We start from the raw sequence: 24,975 nt of genomic DNA on the forward strand, positions 1-24,975 counted from the left end.
GTTGTTGGAATAGACTTCTGCCCCCCCCCCAGGTCCTCCTTCAGGAAGCAGTGTGGGGTAAGAAAATGTGGCTCCGCAAGTTCCAGGGGCCTTTCCTGGACCCTGCGGACAACCCTCCTCGAAGCAGACAGGGGGGTTTGATGGTAAACACTGCCCTAAAGGCAGAGGGGATCTGCCGGGCCAATGTTTTAGGGAACTTCCTCCCGATAAGCCCTACCAGCACTCCTGAAGCACTGCCTGTGTCTGTCTCTGGAGGCATTTGGGGGGTGATTAGCTTTGCACCCCAAAGCCTGGACCCAATTGACTCAAAACTGTTGGGTGCTAAGCATAATAACCAGAGATTATTATATTCCATTTTTCCTTCCACGTCAAAAATTCAAAAGCCTTCTTGAAGTGCCATTCAGTCAGTGGGAAATGGCAGCACAGGAAATTCAACAGCTTTTGCAAAGTGTCACCCAGTAGGTCCCAACTCAGAGAGGATTCAGGACCTACTAATGCTTTTTAGTGCTGAAAAAGACTGGGGACCTAAGACCCATTCTGGATCTCAGCAAGTTAAACGAATATGTAAAGGAGAGTTTTCAAATGGTTACTGTTCAGACCATTCTGCCACTGTTGCACAAAGAGAACTGGGTGTGCACCAAAGATCTCAAGGATGTGTACGATCACATGAGAATAGGCAACTGCTCCAGGAGATACCAGTGCTTCCGAGTGGGAGCCATTCACTAGCAGCTCAGAGCACTGCCCTTTGGACTTACCACAGTCCCTCACGTGTTCATCAAATGCATGACAGTGGTAGCCATGTTTAGACTATTGGCTGCTACCCTTCCCATGAGGCGTCAACTAACCCAAGCAGGGACTGCTTACTCCAATTAGTGCACACCCTACACATCACTATAAACATGATCAAGTCCAACCTTATTCCAGTTCAGAATCTAGAGATCATAGGTACATAACTCAACACAAGGAATCCGAAATCTGCTAACAATCATTGGTCCATCTTGTCTCGACCCTTGCCACTTGTCTCGACCCTTGCCCCTTGGACTCCATCTGCAGGCATCATGTCAGTTGGTGGATTCAGTCAATGTTCTCTGCAGACCATTTGTGAACAATCCCTGATGGTCATCATGACCACGAATGCTTCTTAGTTCGGGTGGGGAGGCTTACAATGGGAAGATGGTCCAAGGCACATGGTTGCTACACTAGACCAAGTTGCATATCACTGTCCTAGAGATGAGAGCTGTCCTAACATCCTTTCAGGATGTTCTCCCTGTGAGAACTATTGCAGTACACACTGACATGTCATTTGGTACATCAAGCAAGGATTAACTCATTCTTATCCCCTGTGTAGGGAGGCCAAGAGAGTGTTGGAGTGGATGATATCTTCAGTCTTCTAATTGCAACTCATATCTCAGGCTAAACCAAAGATCTGGCAGACACAGATCACTCCTGATTCCACATGAGTTGTCACTCAACCAGTCAGTAGTGAACATGGTCTTCAACAATTTGGGTCAACCTTGCTGCAATCTCTCTGCCTTTGCCTTTCCCCTCAACAAATGCAGCAAATTCTTCACTCTGATCCCTCATTTGGTGGAGTCCCTGAGGGAGGCTGTAATCCACGATTGGCCTTCCTGCTGTCCTGTATGTTTACTCTCCTGTTACCTCATCCTCAAATTTCTTCAGAAGGCAAGCAGGTTGAATAATGCAGTCATCCTCACTGCTCCCTTTTGGCTTCATCAGGTTTGGTTCCCCTTCCTGTGGGGTCATCTGAAATGTCTTCCTCGGATACTGGAGCCCACTCAGGACCTCCTTTTTTACCTGTCTGGGATGCAGCATCCATATCTTGGAACCCTGTAATTGACTGCTTGGTTTTTCCACTTCCGGCCTTAATAAGAGACTCTAAGCTTCAGTCCCTGATCAAAAAAATTATTTTGGCATCACAAAAGTCTTCCACCAAGAAAGTTTATAATAAGTGGAAGAGATTTGATGTTTGGGGCACAAACAGGAACATTGACCCCTTCTCAGCACTTGTTTCAGACATTTTACTGTTTCTCAATACCCTTTTCGACGAGGGTGCTAGCTTTTCCACTGTTAAGTTACAGTTAGATGCTATTTCTAATTTTCATACAGCAAGTCAGACACGTTGAGGCTGCGAATCCTTAATGAAGGGTGTGTTCTTATTAAGGCCCCCACTTTAGGAATCTTTCTCCCCATGGGACCTTACTCTTGTGCTGCAGGCATTGACACAGAACCCATTTCAACCAGCGGCTAGTTGTGACATGAAATGTCTGTCCTGGAAAACAGTTCTCTTGGTGGCTGTGACTTCTGCAAAGAGGATTTCTGAGCTTCAAGCTTTATCTTCTAAAACTCCCAAAGATATTGTCCTTGCGCACTAATCCAATCTTTTATGCTTAAAGTAGCTACTGAAAGCAATATCATTCTGTACAACTGCCAGTGTTTTTCCCCAATTTCTCTAACAAAGGGTAATATGTCCTTCACCTTCTAGATGTTCATAGGCCTCTCCGTTTTTATCTGCACAAGACCAAAAAATACAGAAAGTCTGACTATTTTTTTATAGCCTTCTCTTCGAATAGGTTTGAACAAGTGGCATTGAAAATTACCTTGGCAAAATGGCGTTCAGACTGCATTTCTTTCATTTATTCAGCCAAAGGGTTGGAGTTACCTAAACATTCAAGGGCACATTCTACCAGAGATATGGCTACTTCATTTGCTAGAACCTCTATTGATGCCATTTGTGCAGCAGCTTCATGGTCTAATAATCACACATTTGTGTCGCATTACAAATTGGATGTTATTTCCAGGAACAGGCCCTCCTTTGGTTTGATGGTACTCTGACATTTCCTTCCATGAGGGCCACCCAAGTTTATGTATCTGGAAACTCTGAACCTGTTGTGAGGAAGAATAGAGACGACAACATCAGATTAAAAAGTTATGTTTTACTGTACCTTGGCATCTGTGTTGTCTTCCTTCATTCATACTCTTTCCCACCCAACCATCCCCTTGCACCACTTGAGGAATCTGGATCATCTCAGAACTGTTATGTCCTATGTCTGAGCCTCTTCTGCCGATCTTTGATTTCTGAATGCGGCATGTCTGGATTTGGCAAATTCAATCTGAGGTAGTTGGGTGTATGAAGGAAACTGTGGGTATGAGGGAGGAGCTTTTGAGTCTGATCCAAGCTTGAGAAATGTGGCCGAGCCGGATCCAAGACCCTATTGTGTAGAATGTTATAACTTGATATTACTTGTGAACCTCTGCTATCTCTGAAAAAACAAAAACAAAAAAAAAAAAATCTTGCTTTTTTCCCACTTTTCTGAGATTTAAAAAAGTTCAGTTACAGGCTTGCTGTTCTTGAACTGTTTGTAAGTTTCTGTGAGGCCATTTTTGCTTGGGCTAAAGGAAAGTCTCTCTGTTGATCAGTGGCAGTGAAAAACATTGAGCAGCTTCCCTGCCCCCCGTGGGAGTGGTTACTGACTTGAAACTGTAGTTTTATTGGCCGTATTGGGTTAGTTCCTGGCTCTTTTGCAGCCCCTGCTATCAAGCACGCTTTAGCGTGGAGTTGCCACTAGAGCAACATCGGGCAGCACCGGTTTAACAAGGTTAAACTTTTTCTGACTCCATAAAGTCTGTTCTTCATTTTTTCCCTTAGAACTGCTCTACTAGTAATCTAAACAGTATATCCCTTAACTAAAAAGCGCAGCACTTGTTCCTAAAAAGCTTTTTTTGTTTTTTCTCCAAAAAAAAAAAAAAAAAGCTCAGCACTTGTCTTAAAAGCATGTTCTTTTCAGGCTTAGCACTTCTGTATTATACAAAGTCCCTCACTAGCGAACCCCCCCCCCCACCCGGAGTACCCACTTCCTTACTAAGTCCTCTCTTATTCAGTTACACCCTTAACTTCTTAATTTCTCTAGCATGTCGAAGGGCCAGATGCTGGCGTCCTCTCCTGTCCAGTTGGTGAATCTGGGAATATTGAGGCAATGTTACAATTGCCTCATGTACACAGACAACCCTCTCCTCCCACATAACACAAATACTTGCGAGAGATGCAGCTATTTAGCCAAACTGGAGGCTGAGCTCTCTCAACTCAGGACTGGCAAGACCAGACAGGAAGAGACTGCAACTACACACACCACAAAACCAGTCTCACATAAAGCTATCACAACAATGAATCAAACACATAAACACACAAAGACATACTCGGAGGCTCTGAGCAAAAATTTACCTAAACAGCAGAGGCCTCCAAAGCAGACACCCAAGCAACCGCCACCTCATGACACACCACAGGCAACACATAAACCACAAAATCAGTGTGCAAAGCAATCACAGCCCTTAAGGCCAAATACAACAGCAAACATACTTGTCATAGGTGACTCCATAGTCAGACACACTGACGTCCCACTCACCAGGCTGAACAAGGAGAGGGTCACAGTAAGCTGCCTATCGGGCGCTAGAATCTGCCACGTAACACAAGCACTCTTGTCACTCCACAGCAAGTACAAATATGACAGTTATTGTCCATGCTGGTGTGAACGACCCGAGACGTACCTCCCTGGACTGCATGAAAAGAGACATAGAGGAGCTCTCTTATTATGTAGCCCAGGCAGGTATGACCCTGACCCTGAGCAGCATTCTTCCTTCACCAAGAATGATGCCACAACAGAGAGACAAGATGATCAGCTTTAACAATTGGCTTAATGTCTGGTGTCATTCAAAGGGGATCCAGTGTCTGTCTGCCTGGGATGACATGCTTGACAAGCCACGCTGCTTCGCAAGGGACGGCTTGCACCTGTCACCCCTGGGATTCCGGATTTTGGCTAAGGCTCTTGCCACCCCCATAGTGCCTTTTTTAGGCAAGGCTCAAATTCTAAACCTACCACCCTAGAAAACAAAAATGGGAAGAAACTAAGGGTAATGCTGCTCAATGCCAGAAGTCTAAATCTCAAAATGCACGCACTTGAGGCCCTTCTCAGTATGGAGAACATCGATGTCTGTGCTGTGACTGAAACCTGGTTCAAGGCTCCTGAGAGCACCCCGACACTATCAGGTTTTACCTCATAACATGCGTTCCGGCCCCAAAACCCAGACCACACCACAAAAGGAGGGGGCGTATCCATATTCATCAAGGATACCCACACCTCCAGGTTGGTGGCAACGCACGAAGCATCGGAAACCATCCAGGTGCAATTAACCATAGGCAAAACTGCTCTACAATTTGTAGCATGCTACAGGCCACCCTCTCAAACTCAGGAACCTCACACAGCCTTCCTGAAGACACTGGAGGGTATAAATGTATCTCCAAACACCATTATATTGGGTGACTTCAACTACCCAAATATAGACTGGGAACATTACTCAAGCCCAAACTTTCTAGCCCAAAGGTTCCTGGAGTTCATAAATTCAAATGCCATGGAACAACTATTCAACCGTTCCCACAAGAGGATAAAATATACTAGATCTCATCATCACAAACATGGGGACAAAATGCTCCACACCAGAAGTTTATCCCTCATTGGTGAGATCAGATCATAAACTAATCTCACTGGATATCCACATCCCGCCCCCACCCCAAACAAAAAAGACCACAGTGAAGAACTTCTCTAAAGCAAACTTCACACTACTCAAGACTGGTGTGGTATCCTTCAAGGCCCCCCGAGCCAGTGGAAACCACAACCCAAGCTGTGGAAGCCCTTACAAATGCCTTCTACGAACACCTCCAGGACTGCATGGATCAGGCAATCCCTAATAAAACCAAGACTCTTTCCACCAAGGGCAAACGTCCAGTCTGGTGGACCCCAGCCATAAAACTTTACAATAAGAGGAGAAAGCTGTTACATGTTGGAGCAAAATCCATAAAAGAGAAGACACCTTTGATCATTATTAGTAAAAAAATACGAGCACTCATAAAATCTTCCAAGACCAACTTTGAGAGAAAAATTGCCATAGATTCAAAAGACAATCATAAGGCCTTCAGCTATGTTAGAAACCTGGGTGGAAACTCCCAGATATGCTCAGAATTAGTCCAGAATGATACAAAAATCACTGAACCCACAGACATTGCCAACATACTGGCAGACAGGTTCAGTGCAAACTTCACCTCCCTCTCCCCCCCAAAAGGAGAGATAACTATCCCAGCAGAGTGCAGCCTCCCAGACATCTCCAATGCGCAGGTGAAAGCTGCTCTCTCTAAAGCTAAAAACACAGCATCAATGGGACCGGATGGTGTCCCCGGCTGTGTGCTACACGAACTCAATGAGGAACTAAACCCGCACATAAGGCAGCTGTTTAATCTTAGCCTTAACACAGGATACGTGCCCAAGGAGTGGCGTACGGCAACTGTGGTCCCACTCCACAAAGGCGGTGCCTCTACGGACCCTGGTAATTACCGCCCCATAAGCTTAACAAGCCTGGTCTGCAAAGCTATGGAGAGGATCATAATGGAACTCATAAATAAAGACATATGGGACTTGCAGACATTAGACCTGACCCAGTTTGGCTTTATCAAAGGCAGATCATGCCTTTTGAACTTGGTCGACGACTTCGAAACAGTCACCAAGGCCATTGATGAGGGAAAGGCAATCCATACAGCCTACCTTGACCTTGCAAAAGCTTTCAACACAATACCCCACTCTGGTATTATAGAGAAACTTACCAGCTTAAATGTAAACCCATATGTCACAAGATGGATTGCAAACTGGCTAAAGGACAGAACCCACAGGGTTAGAGTAGCTGGCGCCATGTCAGACTCCAAGCCGGTCACAAGTGGTGTCCCACAGGGCTCAGTCCTTGGCCCCCTATTGTTCGGCATCTACTTCTCAGAAGTACAGGCAAACATAGGAGGACTATGGCTGACAAAGTTTGCAGATGCCTGCAAAGTGGGAGCCATAGTGGAAAGTACATCGGACACAGATATTCTTCAGAGGGGTCTCACGGAAACTGATAGCTGGTGCCAGAGCCATGGCCTGAAGTTAAATACCAAAAAATGTATAGTCATACCCTTCGGGAAAAACAAGGTAACCCCAAGCTACCATATAGGTGGCAATCCACTAAGCACAGAAGAGGTTATCAGGGACCTGTGGACCCAGGTTGACAGTGGCCTTTCTTTTGACACTCACATTGCTAAAGTGGTTAAAAAAACCTTCTACATTGCCCACCTGATCATGAAGGGATTCACATCCAGATCAAGTGAGGTCATTGTTCCCCTGTACTCTTCACTTATCAGACCAATGATCGAGTACAATGCCCCATTCGGGATGTATCTCACCTGACACCTGCAGCAATTGGAGACCCCAAAAGTTCCTCACCAAAAGGCTAAAGGGACTCCAAAATCTGTCATATGCTGCCAGACTGAAGAAACTCCAGCTCTATTCAGTCACATACCGTCTACTCAGAGGTGACCTGTGCCTGACATACAAGGCCATGTCCAACCCGGAATTAATGGACATGCTCCACCTCAAAAAATCCAAATCTACCAGATCCACTAGAGCAAGCGACTTAAACCTTAGCACGGATATAAATAGGACATGCTGGAGGGATAGATTTGTCACCCAGAGACTCCCTATGTTGTGGAATAAAATCCCGGTCCATGTGAGGCAGAGCACCTCGCTGGCTATGTTCAAGAGAAATCTTGACTGGTGGATGGGAGATCGTAGGTTTACCCCGGGAATCCTCTGTGTCACTGCTGGACAGAGGCACAACAAACTAATGGGCACAGTATTTTTTTAACATAAGGGGTGGCGTAAGCCACAAAACTCTGGGCTAGGCTTATAATGCCTTAGGGCAGATAGCCTAGTATAAACCTATGAATGAAGGAAGACCACACAGATGCCAAGTTATGGTAAAACATAACTTTTTATATTCCTGTCTTTCTACGCTGTTAAGGATACTAAAACATGGTGTTTAACTTCAGTGTCACTGCCAGTGAAAGATTACTTTTAATCTGAATGCCTGAGTAATTGGTAAAACCTTTGCTGATTCAGCAAATGTCATTACATCGCCTCTGTGTTTCAGTAGTAGAATACTAGTACTGTCTCGGGAATGAGCGAGGTCCTGTTATTCGTTGGTAGCTTTGATAGCTATTCCTCCTTTGTTCACATTTCCAGCACCTGAGTTGCTTAGTGAATCTCGATTCTGTAAGGTGTAGTTAAAGCTAAAACCTCAACACCAACCCCCCCCCCCAGCACCAATCCTGTTCATCTGATCTGGTAAGCTAAGGTAGCATGCTGCAGTCTGTATCTTGACCTCTGAATAAATGAAAGGGAAATTGTTTTTTCTTTATGAACTGCTATGTTGCAAATTAAATTAGTTTACAAGATTAAAGATAACTTCTTTTATATGTTTTTGTGCAGTAACAGTAACCATACAGAAGTAAAAGAAATTTCTCTGGCTGTTCGAGGCCACATGAGTAAGTCTCCAAGCAACACTTTCCATCCACAAGACTTCTCTGATCTTGTCAGCTTTATTCTGTATGGAACATTGCACAGGACAGGGTGAGATTTTCTGCTTCTCCTTTTTGTACAGTGTTATTTGTATAAATGCTGTTTCAGAATAACAAAATGTTTTTGATGTATTGGTTAAATGGGCCATGATTTTGTTTTGACTAAAGTTTGAGTAATACCCAGAACTGATTTTCATGGTAAACTGATTTAGTTGTTTTTTTAGTATGTGCACACGTATGTCTGTGTGCTATGTATTTACTTATTGCTAGTTTGGGATTTCCAATATTGGCTGCTAAACTGTTTTCAAGTCCTTTGCGTTACTGCTAGTAGGTAACATTTCCATCATTCCTTTCTTGGGCATTACTTATGAGATGGGACATCTAATGACACCAAATTCTTCTGCATTGGTGTTGAAGGTATAACTAGTAGGGCATGTAAAATATCATAGTAACTGTCTTAACCAGTCCAAAAAACCTGGAAAGAATAGAAAAACTATATACAAAAGAGCAATAAAAAGACATCTCAGTGACTTCCCAATTGTGCATCAAAGTCCAGAAGATTTAGCGTTGGAAGCATTTGTGTAGGTGTTTTATACCACAAGCAGGCTGAGAATTTTTTCTCAGGCAGAGAGCAAATGTTGGATGTGATTGGGGGATAGAGGTAATTGAGAATGCGTTCGTAGATTTAAAAAGCTCACTACAGAGTACACAAAATATTTGGGAAGGAAATGGTTGTTAACTAAAGAAATATAAGCTGTGAATTGTCCAGACTTTACCGAAGTTTAATTGTATTGGCTGCCAAAAATGCAATTACTAGAAAATGGGAAATTTAATAAGAAATCACTGGAAACCGGTGTGGAGTGAATGCGCTATAAAATCCTGTTAAAATCCGCAAGTAAATTTCATGTATGCTTTTAATATCCCCATTACTTGTGTACACTAAAAGCGTATCTGAAATGTACTTTTGGATTTTAAAAGGATTTTATAGTGCATTTACCCTGGTTTCCAGTTGCTTCTAATTTCTTGAATACAGTTGGTGTCACTGGATTTACCTATGTGCTGGTTCACTTTTTTGCTGCTAGAAAATGGAAATTGAAGTATAAACCTACTGTAATTGAAGAACTGAATAGAATAAAAGAGAGAAGACCTGGAGGTGGAATCAGTACAAAAGGGAAGGTGCAAGCTACTTAAAAATGAATGGAATTTGTTCAGGCAATACATGCCAAGCAGTGTTCAAGCAGATAAATGAGGTTTAAGGGAAGGTAGGAATTGGGCAGTTTAGCTAATGAGTTTTAAAAAGAAAAGCTGTTTATGTATGAATCTGCTTTTTCTCTTGTATATGTACTTATTGTCGATAGTGCAAGACTTTTTTTAAGCATTGTATCGTCCTTTCCTGTAACTTTGGTATTTCATTTATGACCACAGAGGCAGCAGAAGTTTTTGGATCTTGTGTCAGTGGTCCAGGAGTTGTCATTTTTTTATGAAGTAAATATCCAGAGAGTTTCTCTGAATCAGAGCATCATAGTTTAAGATGGATTACTGAATCCCCCACTTACCAAATTGCACTATTTGAAAGTACCGTTAACTGAGTACTGTTAGTGAGTCTCTTATGTGCTACTGCTGCTGGTTTAAATGGCGGAATCTTAGGTTCATAGGTGTTTACTAGGCTAACGACCACAAGGGCTTTTTTAAGAATAGCAGTGCATCCCAAATATCTACAAGTTTTCGTACCCTTGATAAGTGTAAGCAGAGGCTTGGGAGATGAGCCATTTACAGGCTGCTTGTGTCCATTAGAGACAGGTGCCACACCAGGGATGAATTTCGTCTTCCCCATTCAGTTGTCCAAGTTGCACTTGAATTGGGTTAGGAGCCTGTTCCAGATAAGGGGTAGTCTCCGGGATACATACCTGTTTCTCCAACATGTCTTAGTTATGTCATAGTCAAGGTTTAACTCTAGAACAGGGAATTCTGGTGCTGTTTGTTTTGCAGATATGCAGGAGGTCCATCAGAGATGGGTGTTACAATGCCGGGTGTAAATTAGCCATAGATCTCCCCTGAACAGCCTGTAGGAGATGGAATCCAAGGATAAGGGCCTTGAGGTGTTCTGCATAGGAAATGTTACAACCCTCTGTTTTTAGTGAGAACCTCTGTGGACATTTCCGTTGTTGGATGTGCTTGGCTATGTACATACCAAAGGGGGCATTGTACTGAATGATAGATCTGACTGCCAAATACGGTGGAACAATGACTTCCACCTAGGTGCCATACCTTTCTTTATAAGTTGCACAACACAGTATGATGTCCTCACTACTGTAGACATGGTTAAAGGCTTGATTCCTGTCTGTGTCCCCAAGTGCCAGAGTACTGGGCCAACTCTTAGGGATGTGTTGCCAATATGATAGTTACCAAGGGTGGATGACTTCCTGAAGGATATTATGCATTTGTTGGCATTCCTGGACCTCCCTTCCTGGCAAACATTTGTCAGTTGGTGATTTAGTGACTGCTCCTAATTTGTAATCTACAAATTTAGTCAACCAGAGGCCATTAACATTGGCGTTTACTTCAGAAAAGTAAATGCCAAAAAAAGAGGTCCTAGGACTGATCCCCGAGGGAATCTGCTTGTAACTGCCCTGTTTGTAGAAGAACAGATCCCTGAGGGACTCCGCTTGTGACTGGCCTCTTTGTAGAGATGGACTCCCCAATTCTAACTTCCTGAGTCCCATCTCTGAGCCAGCTTGGCTACCCACTAGGTGACATACGGGTTTGTATGCGACTCCTTACATTTGTCGGCAATGCCTAAGTGGGGTATTGTTAAATGAGATGGCTAGGTCAAGGTAGGTAGTGTGAGCCATTTTGCCTTCATCCATTGCTTTGGTGACCTTCTCAGAGAAGTCCACCAGGTTGAGTAGACATCATCTGCCCTTGTTGAAACCAGATTGGGTTGGGTTCAGTGTCTGGAGGTTTCGTATATCATTACTGATCATTGCCATGATTCTTTCCATGACTTTACATATGAGACTAGTGAGACTTGTAGGTCTGAAGTTTCCAGAGTATGTAGTACAGTTAACCGGCAATTCCAGAGGGCCTGATTGGTCATGTTTCAAGCTGTTTAAAAGGCATCATGGGATATTGTCTGGACCCATTGATGCAGAGTTCTTTACCTTAGAGAGTGCATTAAGGACCTGTTCCTTGGTGATAGCAGGGGGGAGTTGTATTTGATGGTATTTCTTGAGGGAAGGTTGCGGGGGGGTAAAGTTGGTGCTAAGTTTGTTGGCCAGTAGGTTTGCTACATGTTCTGGCTCAGTATAGGTAGTGCCATTAACAATGAGCTCTGCACACAATTAGGTTGTGGACATATCTAAAGAATGTTTTGTGGTTGTCCTTGGCCTAGGAGGCCAAATTTACCTCAAATTTGGCTTTGATAGATTTTGTCTTCCTGAGTTGCTTGTTTAGTTTAGAAATGCTTTTATCCTGCTAGGTGCTGCACCTTCTAATTTTTGCCATGATTTTCTTCCTTCTGTTATACAGCCTACTGATGTGATACCGCCAGGGTGACTTGTTTTTTTGAGTTCTCTACTACTTCCTGGTGGGTACAGCTGCCTCTGTGCAGCTATTAACATGTTTGTATAGGGTTTCTGTGAACAATTCTGAGTAGGCAGCAGTGATGTCCTATTCATAACATGAGGGAGTCTTCTATTGGCTGACTCGTACATCTGGCCAGTATACAAAAGTCTAGTGCTATTTTAAGGTATGTGCGATTTCGCACAGAGAACAAATCCTACGTTGGTCATGAAATGTCTAGTATAAAGCGGATGTTGGCACATACGAGACCTAAGAACTTTTCTGTCGCCAGTTAGATTGTCTCTTCTGTCATTCGTCAGAAAAGTTGGAAATCCTGTTCAGATTAGTGCCCTGTTGGGAATTTTTCATTACCGTTTTGCTGGGTTTTTTTCTTTAGGTTACATGTCAGCTAGGAAGGCCCAAGTGTCAGTGTGGAAGGCAGATTCCACATAAGGATTCGCATGAGCTTTCTGTTTTGCCTAGGCCCTGACCATGACCATACTACTTGCTCTGTTTGCAAGGCCTTTGTTCCTAAGACCCTGCATAGCCGGTTAGCTTCTCTAAATTTATACCTAGAAAATCAGCGCCTTACACATCCCGTGCGATATGGAAGGTATGCCGGGCCCTTCAGGTGAGCAGCAGGCTAAGAAGGTCAATACATCTAGACTTGATTTACCCACTGCTCCCTTTGGTCCGGACGTCTCTTGAGGTCGATGTTGGCCCAAAGTCCATTCTGGAGTTGGTAGGCACTCTTCTGATAGGTACCAGTGTGGAGGCTGTGAAGGACCCTACTAACATGTTCTTGGGGGATATGCAGGTGTTTGTCTCAGATGCAGGGGGGGACCTTGGCTCATTGTAACTGAAGGCCTGCATGGCATTCCACAGATCATTGTGTGGGAAGACATTCCTAACAATATTGGTGGAGTGCAGGCCAATGTCATGCCCATCCACCTTCCACTATATGGATATTCCTTAGAGAAAACTTAAAATTCAACATGTTTCTCCTCCCTTTCAGGAACAATGAGTGGATTGGCAGGCTTTTTCCCCAAGGTCTGTTCAATTCATTTATGGCCCTGAGACAGTCTTCTGCTCTCTTTCTCTCCCTTCTCCCTCTTTCCTGCCTCAACACCACTAAAGAGGACCTCTGAGGAGCTTTCTTTGTATGAAAAGGATTCTTCTGGAGATGAATCTTTGGCTTATTCAGAATCAAATGGCATTGATTCCCCTGGAAGGGATACCTCCTTTGTGGAAACTGCTCTTAAAATGAGGGAGTTTTTCATATGGTATTGTTCTCAGGTGTCAGACATCCAAAAAAGATACTATGACCTCCTGCAGATGGACTCCACTTTCCCATCTGCAGGCCTTCCTGGATGCCGTTGTTGCAGCCTCAGTGCCCTGATTCACAACCTTTTGCCCCCAAAAGGCATATAGATTTTATAAAGTGCAGGAGGATTCCAAATCTCTGTTCAGATGTCCCTATGCAGACCCTGCAACCATTTCAGTGTCTGCTGAGAAGGCCTCCAAGATGTTACCTTCCACTTCCCTTCTCCCCTCAGACAAGGAGAGTTAGTTATGGAGAGACTAGGAAAGAACGTTTATACATCAGCTACTCTGGCTTTCAGGGCCATTAATTACAAGACCCATATGGCCAAATATTTCTTGGCTCTCCTCAGATGCTGGTAATCTGCTTTCATAGCTCTCTGACTGTCCCACTAAGGTTAAGCTCTCCTCCATCCTTAACTCCTCTCCTCAGGTTACAGGGCATTCCATAAAGTATAGCTATGATGCTGTGGAGGCCTCACCTGGAACAGCTGCATCTGGGTCAGTCCTCAGGAGATATTACTGGCTCAGACTCCAACCTTGCCTGTTGACATTAAAGCAAATATGGATGCCCCCCTGTACAACAAGGCATTATTTGGTACCTCTACTTTACAGGCGAAGGGCAAGGATCTGCAAGACCTGGAACATATTTGTTTTTTCGGTGCCTAGGTTTCAGAGGAACTACCCTGCCAAGATAACTTTTGTAAGGAAGTCCTTCCAGGCCACAGTCTTTAAAAGGCAAAAGAGATGCTAGGAAACATTTTTGCTCTAAATCTGCGTCTTCAACTTCTGCTCAGAAACAGCCCTTTCAGGCTAAAACAGGTAGTCTATGGCTTTCTGGACCACCAACTCCTTTTTCTTTTCACCTTTTTCTCTGTCTGCTTGGAAACTGATAACTCGGGACTCTCTGGTCCTATCCATCATCCTGGAAAGATATTTTATGGTGTGGAAGACTTTTTCCTACAGGGGTATTCCACAACCTCCAAAGGAACAGCTGAAGCACTTTCCTGAGGTCATTTTCACACTTGAGGCACCATTCAGGAGGTGCCACCTTCCCAAGTAGGAAGAGGGTTCTACTCCAAGGTGTTTCTGGTCCCCAGGAAGGATGGTCCCAGTTTAGACCTATCCCACTAAACACTTTCTTGAAGGTTCCCACATTTTGACTGTTAACCTTACCCACTCTTCTTCCTCTCATCCTTCCTCAGGTGTTTTGGGTGTCACTGGACATCAAGGATGCCTATCTCCATATTCCCATTCATAACTGATTCAGGAAGTTTCTTCCTTTTCTATTGCTTCCTCATTTTCATTTCTGTGCCTTGCCCTTTGGATTGTCTGTGGCCCTGAGGGTCTTCAAAATGCTTGGCTCCTGTCATAGCCTTCTGTGGACTACAGGGTGTACAGATTTTCCCATACATAGATGGCCACCTTCTCCAGGCTCAGACTCCAGACACCCTTTAGGAGAATCTCTCCTTCACTGCGTCACTCCTGGAAAGTCTAGGTTTCACTATCAATTACCAGAAATCTACCCTGTTTACTTCCCAAGACCACATTTTTTTTGGCTGCAGGATCCAGTCAGACAGGATGCTGGCTTCTTTACCTCCAGAAATGGTCCTATTCCTCACGTCTTACTTCCTGGCCCTCTTGCATCTGCAATTCTTGACTGCCAGGGAGATGTTCATAGTGTTATACTGCTGCAGTCATTACACTTGGGTTATCCTGCCGTCAGGTGGTCCCGCAGTCGGCCAGAGTTCCAAAGTCTTGGTCCGGCGTCTGTTCCTGTCGCCTCCTCCCTGTCAGTGTGACAGGGGTATATAAGATGCCGCCAACACCATTTTCTTCAGTCTTTCTTGCCGTGCGGTGCCCGAAACAGAAGCAGTTCGCAAGTGCTGGTCGGCCGACTCCTGAGATTTCCATTCCGAATCCAGAACCGAAGTCTTCTAAAAAAGCTAAGTACCCCATTGGGGAAACATTTTCTTGCCTCAGAACGATGTCAGTAAAAGTTAACTGCAATTCTTGTGGGAAGCAAATACCTCATAAGGATTTTCACTCCTATTGCATTCCATGCCTAGGCCCTGACCACGACGTCCCTGGTTGTCGGTTTTGTGCTAGGTTTAACAAGCACACTATTAAACGTCTGTTTGATTTTGCCCGACGTTATTTTGGTAGAAAATTCAATTACACCATCCTGTCGGAAATTCCGACGACCGCAATGCATAAAAAGCGCAAGGAGAAGGACGGGCATCCGAGGCTAAAACGGAAGACAAGGCCTCTTCTAGGCCCAGTCGCCAGTTCTCCGGTTTTCAGCGATGCACCTACGCAGCCCCTGACTACCGCTTCCACAGAACCACAGACCGCCTCCAACTCCCACGTGGAGCTGGCTGGGCCTACGGACGCACTAGGCTTTCAGTTTCCGATCTGTAAACTGAAGTAGCTGAGCAATCCACAGCTACAGAGGATGTTTTCAGACCTACCCAGTTTAACTGTTAAACCCTCTGTTAAGCCTAAGCCCCCCTTAAAGGCTAAGAAATGGGCACAACTCTATCCAGGACAGGCTTCCATGCCTAAGAAACAAATGCTAAAAATGGCCAAGGACCTAATCACCCTTATCAGAGGGTCCCATTCCCCCTCCTGATAAAAGGCCCAGGCAGGATGCAGACTATGAATCTTCTGACCAGGTGTCCATTTCCTCTGACTCTTCCTCGGACCTAGAATATTCTTTACCCCCTTATGAGGATTCTGATGCTGAGGAATCTGTTCCATCAGCCTCTCCTCCTGAGGATTACTCCTTTGGGGAGACCTTGCATACCATGAGAGAGCATTTCCATTGGGAAGGCCAGGATTACTCAGAATCCAATAGAAGACTCAGAGACTTCCTTTTATTGCCCCAACACAGACCCCTTGCTATCCCACCAGTTTTAGACATTGTGGATGATGTGTACACTGAATCCAGTTTGAACCCTGACTCCTTACCCCCAGCCCCAGTTAAACCTGTTAGATATTACAGAGTCCCTGGCTCTCACAAATTTCTGTACAAAAGCCCTGTTGCTGACCCTGAAACTATTTCTCAGGGACCCAAAGGGATTAAGGCCTCATCAGCAAAAAACCCAGTTCCCTCTGACAGAGATTTCAGAGCATTAGACAGATGGGGAAAGAAGGTATATACGTCTGCAACTTTAGCAATAAGAGCCTTGAATTGGCAGTTTCACATGCTAAAATATCAGCAATTTTTGATGTCTCAGTTGAAACAAAAGATGCTTCCAGATTCAGATCCTCCTAACTTGAAAGAAATGCAGGATTTATTGCATGCAGCTGAACAAGTAGGAAAACATACTTTGCAATGTGGGTTTGATTCCATAGAGGCCTCCTGTAGAGCAGCAGTTACAGGCTATGTCATTAGAAGGCATGCTTGGTTAAAAGAACATACGTTACCAGATCATGTTAAGGTCAAATTATTGGATGCACCTTTGCAGCATGTTGTGCTGTTTGGAGTTAAGGCAGAGGAGGTGTTAAAGAAGATGGAGGATAAGGCAAAATCTATGCAAACGGTGAAAGATTTCTTACAGGTTCAGCTGCCTTGTTTTAGCAGAAATTGACCAACAAAGAATTGGTCCTTTTCAGTCACAGACCTCAAAGGGGCAGATACAGACATCCAAGAGGTAGAGGTCCGACGCAAGGCCCTTACAGGCCTCGACAATGGGGCACACCAGGCCAAAAAGAAGGGGAAGACAGGCCTCAATCTTATAAAAAAAAGGCCTCAGTGACTTTCCACTACAGCTGCCAAACAGCTCTCTTGGCAGCCCCCTTAGGAGGAAAACTGGCACTTTTCTATCCCAACTGGCATTGCATCACCAAAGACAAATGGGTTCTCAACATTGTATCTCAATGTTGCAGGTTCCATTTCCACACCTTTCCAAGGCTATAAGGAATGCCAAATCTGCCACCAAATCAATGGGCAGAGGCTCAGAAACAAATTACAGCACTCATGGACATGAGAGCTATTCAAAAGGTACCACCACAGGAACAAGGACAAGGATTTTACTTAAGACTTTCTGGTTCCCAGAAAGGACAAAGCCTGGAGACCCATTCTGGACCTTTTTACACTAAACACTTACCTGGATGTTCCGAAATTCAAGATGTTGACACTACAGCAGCTTCTTCCCATGCTGGGCAAGAAAGCTTGGTGCGTGACTTTGGACCTCAGAGGCATACCTGCATGTCCCTATCAGACAGAATTGCAGAAGATACCTCAGATTTCTTGCTGGTTCAATGCATTATCAATTCTCTGCACTGCACTTTAGCATATCTACTGTGCCCAGAGTCTTCACAAAGTGCCTGGCACCAGTAATTGCATTTTGCAGGCAAAAAGGAATTCAAATTTATCCATACCTGGAGGACTTTCTGATTCAAGCAGAGCAAGGACATTCTACTAAAGCATTTGGCGTACGTAAAAAAATGTTAAGTTGCCTGGGGTACACAGTAAACAAAAAGAAATCAAAACTAGTGCCCTCAACAGATAATATTCCTGGGTGCCAGCTTGAACACAACGGGCCCAGATGGCTTCTCACACCAGACAAGCAAGGACAACTTACTCAATATTTTCAATTAATGGCAACAGACCCAACTCCCTGCAAGAAAAATTCTGCAGGCCTTGGGCTACATGGCATCTTGCATACTACTAATTCCATATGCCAGACTGCATATGAGGAAACTACAATGGTACCTAAAGAGTGTATGGTCTCAACACTGTCAAAGTTTGGAAACAGTTATACCTATAATTCCTTGCCTACAACAGGAGTTTAGATGGTGGGCACAAGCTTGTCACCTCAACAAGGGATAGCTTTTTACTCAACCCACAGCCAGGCAGACACTGACAACAGATGCATCGGATTACGCCTGGAGAGCACATATGGCAGGAAAATGTATCCAGGGCGAGTGGCCCACAGAGCAAAGACATCTCCACATCAATCAAAAAGAGATGCTAGCTGTACAAAATGCTATTATAGCTTTCAAGGACCTACTGCATCCAGGACAATTACTATTAAAGACAGACAACACCACAGTTATGTGGTACATAAGCAAGGGGGACACACTCCTACCCCCTCTGCACACAAGCCATGACCTTGTGAAACACAGCTCTAAACTACCAAGTTCATCTGCAAGCACAATACCTGCCAGGAGAGAAAAACACACTGGCAGACGACCTAAGCAGAAACATTATGGACCCACACGAATGGGAACTGAACCCACAAATATTCAGAATGATAACACAAAAATGGTGGAGCCTGGACATAGATCTGTTTGCTACCCCAAAGAACTGCCAATTACAGAAATTCTGCACAAGGAGCTACCATCCTCAACCATGGAAAGTGGATGCCCTCTCATTCAGCTGGAAAAAACTACAAGTATACGCTTTCCCCCCTTTACCTCACTTTCCAAAGGTACTCATAAAAGCCAGGCAGGAAGAGCCAAAAATTATTCTGATTGCACCAGACTGGCCACGCCAGCACTGGTACCCAGTCTTAAAGAACTTAACACAAGAACCACCCTGGATTAAAGCTGGTTCAAAGGGGAGGTAAAGTTAATTTTTCCAAAACAAAATTCAGGTTAACTTAAGTATTGCAGTATCTTCCCCTGGATAGCCTCTCTTTTTCATCCATCAAGATCCACGCTTCAGCTATCCTCTGCTCATTACAACATGGATCCACCAATTTTTTCTAATCCTTTGCTCAAACAATACCTCAGAGGGGCTAAAAACTTAAGACCGCCCCGTAGAGCACCAACACCTACTTGGGACCTGAATTTTGTTTTGGAAAAAATAACTTTACCTCCTTTTGAACCAGCTAACACAGCATAATTAAAATACATCTCTGGAAAACTGCTCTGCTACTGGCAATAACATCAGCACGAAGAGTTTCAGAATTACAGGCACTAATGGCAGTGGAACCTTTCCTCATCTTCCACCAGGACAGGGTGTCTTTAAGGACCAACCCTACGTTTATGCCAAAGGTGGTATCAAATGTGGCTCTAAACCAAACTATTCACTTGCCAGCTTTTTATCCAAAACCACAGAACAAAGGGGAGAGACTACTACATTCTTTGGACATTCACAGACAGTTATGCTTCTACTTGGACAAAACCAAAGGCTTTCAGAAAATCTGAACAATTATTGGTAGCATACGTTGCAGGAGCACAGGGAAAAGCCATTTCAAAGCAGACTATTTCAAAATGGATAGGACACTGTATACGTTTCTGCTATACCCACCATGGGAAACCTGTACCTAGCAGCATTAGATCTCACTCCACCAGGGCAACAGCCACTTCAACTGCCTACCTCAGAGGAGTACTTACCAAGGATATTTTGGAAGCAGCAACATGGAGTTCTGTGCATACCTTCACCAGACATTACCATTTGCCTTTATACTCCAAATCCAGAGCTGGCTTCGCCACTGCTGTACTGCAGGGCCTTATAGCCACCCCTAATGCCTTATAGATCAGCCTCCCTACCTTAGCTTTGGGATTCCACCCAAGTGTAATGACTGCAGCAGTGTAACACAATGAACATAGTATAGTTTTGTACCTACCATAAATGTAGATGTTTGAGTGTAAACACTGCTGCAGTCCAGGTTACTCTCCTTCCTTCCCCTCTTACTTTCTGGTATTTACCTAGGGCATATACCCTTTATTATCTATGGGGAGTATTTGATGGTAACTAAAAATGGTTTGATTTTCTTTTGTATTTTTTTACTAGCAATTTGTATTGCCTACCTAATTGACTTGTAAAACGTACAAGGCAACCAAATACACTTGTAGAACTCAGGTTTATTGCTAGAAAATCGACCAAGTACTAAGTGCTTTCACCCAAACAGTGGGCATCATCAGAGTACAATGTCACTCATAAAATTCTCAGTTTAAATAGGAGCATCAATAAATAATAATTCAATTAGTTAATTAATTAAGCACTTCTATTTGATGCTAAGACACCTAATATGTAAACTCATGATAAAAATACTGACTAAAAAATTAGAAAATACTACATACTAGAATACAATTAAAAATACAACCTGAATATAAATACTTATTTATTGATGTTTTTCTTGGATTTACTTGTGTATTGTATTGCCTACCTATTTGGGGGCACCTGATATCTGGTGCAAGAAAAACTGAAGAAAATGGCGTCTGCTGCATCTTATATACCCCTGTTGCACTGACGTCAGGGAGGAGGCGACAGCAACCGACGCCGGGCTAAGACTTTGGAACTCTGGCCGACTGCGGGACCGCTTGACGGCAGGATAACCGAAGTGTAATGACTGCAGCAGTGTTTACACTCTAACATCTACATTTATGGTAGGTACAAAACTGTACTTTTCTTCGCCTCTTGGGATTCATGGCATCCACTATGCCCATGCTTCCTTTAGCCAAGTTACAAATGAGGAAATTCCAGTGATTGCTGAGAACATCGTGGGTACGACACTCCTATCCTCTGGAATTTGTGATTCCTATTTTACCATGCCTGAAAAAGGAGTTAAACTGGTTGATCCAACAGGTTTCAAGGAATCCAGGCTTACCCTTGCAGCCACCTCTTCCCACTCAGGAGCTCTACACTGATGCTTCAGAACTGGGAATGGGGAGCAACCCTAGACTTGTGGATGGTCAGAGATGTGTGGTCTCACACTCAGAAGAGGGAGCACATCAGTATAAAGGAAATGAGAGCCCTTATTTTCCCTCTACAAATCTTCAAACATAATCTTTCCCCAGGGGCCTTAAGATGGTTTACAGACAATATCACACTCCTCTGCTATGTCAGCAAACAGGGAGGGGCAACGTCTTATCTCCTGCACAGACTGTGGCTCTACAGGCCTGGGAATTAGCTTTCCAGAGTCTATCCTCCCTCCAGGCAGTTTATGTACCCAGGATCCAAAATGTTGTGGCAGACACACTGAGCAGGTACATGACTCAGTCCCATGAATGAATGTTACACCGGAACTTGTATCTGGACATGATCCATCGATGGGGTACACCTCGGGTAGATCTCTTCACCTCTCCCATGAGCAGGCAACTTCCCAAGTCTTTTGCTAGGGTTCCAGACCGGATCCCCTGGCATGGAAGGTAGACGTGCGGTCTTCCACTTGGAAGGGGGTGTTTCTGTATGCACCCCCCCCCACACACACATTTACCACTTCTCCAAAAGGTCCTCTTGAAAATCCAACAGGAGCAACCACAAGTCTTGCTGTTGACTCCCTTTTGGTCAAGACAGCACTGGTTCCCCCTTCTACATTTCGCCAAGGGCAATCAAAACAAGTTACCCCACAGACTGGACCTACTCTCATAGGGCAAGGGAACTCTTAATACTTCCACAGATGTCAACTCTACAGCTGACCCTGTGGATAAGGTTTTGATTCCCTTCAGACACCTTTTCTCCGAGGATGTGCTGAAAGTTGTGCAGGAGGCCAGAAAACCCACTACTAGGTATTCCTAGGTTTCTGAATGGAAAAGGTTTTCTTCTAGTGTACTAAAAACAATTTACAACCACTGCTAGTGGATGTTCTGGTGGTTCTATCCTACCTGTGTGAATTGTTGAAGAGTGGAGTGTCATGCTTTTCAGTAAGAGCTCACCTTTCTGGTATCTCTGCTCATCTGTCTCCCTCCCTCTTCAGCTTCCATGCTGGAAGTTAAACTTTTCTTAAAGGCGTACTTCATATTAGACCACTAAGGAAACCAGTCCATTGTCCTTGGGATCTTAACTTTGTCTTAGAAAAACTTACCCTTTCCCCCTTTTGAACCAGCAAATTCTTCTCTGTAACACTGCACCTGGAAGAGTTGTCCTCATGGCCATAACTTGTGCTAAAAGGGTTTTTGAATTACAGGCTCTAATGTCTTCCCCCTTCGTGGTTTTTCACATGGTTAGAGTACGTTTCCGCACTAACCCCTCCTTTATGCCCAAGGTGATAAATGAGTTCTCACTCAGTCCATCAATCTTCCCTTCTCAGCTTTCTAGTGAAAGGACCCTACACACTGTAGATGTGCACAGGCAGGTCAGATATTATTTGGATAAAACCAAATCAATTAGGAGACAAAAAGGCAGTCAGATTTCCTATCACCCAAGGGTCTTGGGCAAGCCTGTTTCCAAACAGACTATTTCCACTTGGGTTTCCAAAACAGTTTCCTTCTGTTGTGTGTCACACGGGAAGAATCTGGTGTATATTACAAGATCGAATGTTTAGGTGATCAAACACCTACACATCGAACTTGTAATATTGAAAGCAAAAAACAGTGAACGGCTGATTTAACATAGGGAAAGATGTCCCTTGGCCGTTCGCCAGATTTTGCAGTTTTGTCTACTGTAGAATGATCTTGGAGTTGGTGTATTTAGTTAGGGGTTGTGGGGGGCACAGCTCCCCACTTACTTTGGGTGTAATGTTATTTTTTTCCGTGACTTGCATGTTTTCCTGCGGCGTTCAGTTTTGGGTTCGATATTACAAGTTCGATGTTTAGGTGTTTGGGTCACCTAAGCATTCGATCTTGCAATATAGATGCAAAGAAGGTCTCCCCTCACCTATTGGGGCACATTCCACCAGAGCTGTATTGTCCTTTGATGCCTTTTTTAAGGATTTGGACACCTGCTCTATCCTGGAAGCAGCTACTTAGTCTTCTGTTCATACCTTCATGAAACTAAGTTAGATGCATTTCCAGGTCCAGAGCTGGTATTGCTAGTGCTATTTTGCAAGGGTTTGTGTAGAATGTTACTGCTTCTCCGTCCAGGTCTTCTGCATGAATTTGATACTCTCCCTCATGTTATGTATACTGCATCATATGAATACAACATAGAATAGTTGTGTAAAATCTTACCATAAACATAGATGTCCTTTTCTCATTTGTTACAGTATTCTCCTCCCTGCCTTCCCCCTGATGCTTGCTTGACTAGTGGTGGAGTGTTCCTTCACCCAAGATCAGGCTGGTGCTTTTTTGCGGCATTCAATTCAGGTCTGCTACGTGCCAGCATCCGTTTTATATCAAACGTCAATTTATGGCCAGTGTAAGATTTGTTTTGTGTGACGTTACACATACCTTACAGTAGCACTAGACTTTTGTATATTGGCCCGACGTACAAGTCAGCCGACAGTGGACTACAGCATGTAAAAGAGGAGGACATCTATGGTTATGGTAAGACTTTACACAACTTTTCTTAGAGTTTGAGGACTTGCAATTTTGCCGGGTTATAATTTAATTCTAGGAGGTTTAGTCTTAGAGTAGTGTCTGAATATTCCAGGGTTAGCTAAGGTTCCAGGTTTTATTTTTATTTCAGAGGGGACCATTTTGTGGTCTGACCTTACCAGAGAAGACATCATACTGGGGGATGTGCAGCACTCTCCCATATTAATGAGGACCAGATCCAGTATGGTTGCACCCCTGGTTGGGGTATTGACAAGTCTGATCCAGGGAGTTAGTTTACAAAATCCAGAAATTTCTCTACCTGTATGTTTGTTATCTTGCATGATTCACAGTTAATAGTGCGGTAATTAAAGTTGTCCATGAATATGGTATTGGATGACTAGCGTTTCCATTAAGCTTAAATACATGGTATGGGTTTCCTGGGTCATAGAGGGGGGCCTGCAGCTTGCAAGGAAGTGGTATTGGATTTTGTCTGATGATTTGAATGTGGACAAGCTCAGGTGCAAATGTCCTGTTTGACCAGCCTTTAGGTATGTTTATTGTTTTGATGGCCTTTCTACCTTGGTTCAGTAATCAAGTAGCCTCAATCCTCATCACTGACACCGGTGTGAGACGGTCACTAAAAACAGGAATGAATTTGCACAGTTTTTTCAGATGCAGCTCTCTGCATAGAGTTTAATTTCCCCCAAGAGCATGCAGGGAAAAAGCGTCCGACCTGGGGCTGGACTCCATCTCTTCAGATCCCAAACAAGACTTAGTTTGGAGCACTGTGACCCAGTTCCAATAACTGACACACCCACAGCTAAGTATTTGATTTTTGTGCATACACTCTGTTGGGAAGGGCTGGTACAGATTTAGTAGCTGTGCCCTTTCAATCCAGACTATAAGGTAACCATGTTGCCACCAGTCAGCCACTCTGAGGCTCTTACAATGGTATCCAATTATACTGAGTAAAATAGATTCTAATGTAAATGGTAGAGTGCAAGTAGCAAGGCTTTTGGAGTGGCCATGGCATCACTAAAAATAAGCCCAAGTACTCTGAAGATGTTGAAAGTATTCCCAAAAAGATCATCCGCAATGAAAGGTATAACAATATTTGATAGTAAATAAAAGAAACCATGAGAATACTAAATATACAAGTACAATAAACACCAGAGTTTGTCACAGGAGAAATAAAAATAACAGTTGGACAGATTCACACAGGTGCAGAAAAACAATACTTAATCTCACTGAATTTCCTAGTTGTCTAAAGAATAACTGTCTTACTCCTATGTTGCAGTATATTCTAGTTGTGGGATTTCCTGCCCTCAGTCAGCTCCTATACAGAAGCTTCAGCTTGGCTGTTTCAGCGTGTGTGGGACGTCAGACGTAAGGCCATAAACCAGGGGCCTTAAATGTGACGTCTGCATGCACAATCCTCTGAACTTTTCAGCCGCAGACTACCTACGCATCGTGCAATCACTCCTCAGATG

At 43.9% G+C, this 24,975-nt stretch overlaps 1 protein-coding gene across 1 annotated transcript in view; it reads left to right on the plus strand.

Moving 5' to 3' along the window:
• LOC122817306 (serine/threonine-protein kinase SMG1-like) overlaps positions 1–24,975 on the plus strand; it is a gene marked incomplete in the record, with an annotated part of 2,898,779 nt that overhangs the window by 893,315 nt on the left and 1,980,489 nt on the right. Inside the window, 1 exon segment of the mRNA XM_044090530.1 lies at positions 8,364–8,504. Coding sequence (XP_043946465.1) covers positions 8,364–8,504 — 141 coding nt within the window.

This window comes from Protopterus annectens, chromosome 12.part0 (genome assembly GCF_019279795.1).
Source record: "Protopterus annectens isolate FY-2018-M chromosome 12.part0, PAN1.0, whole genome shotgun sequence".
In the NCBI taxonomy this organism is placed as follows: Eukaryota; Metazoa; Chordata; order Ceratodontiformes; family Protopteridae; genus Protopterus; species Protopterus annectens.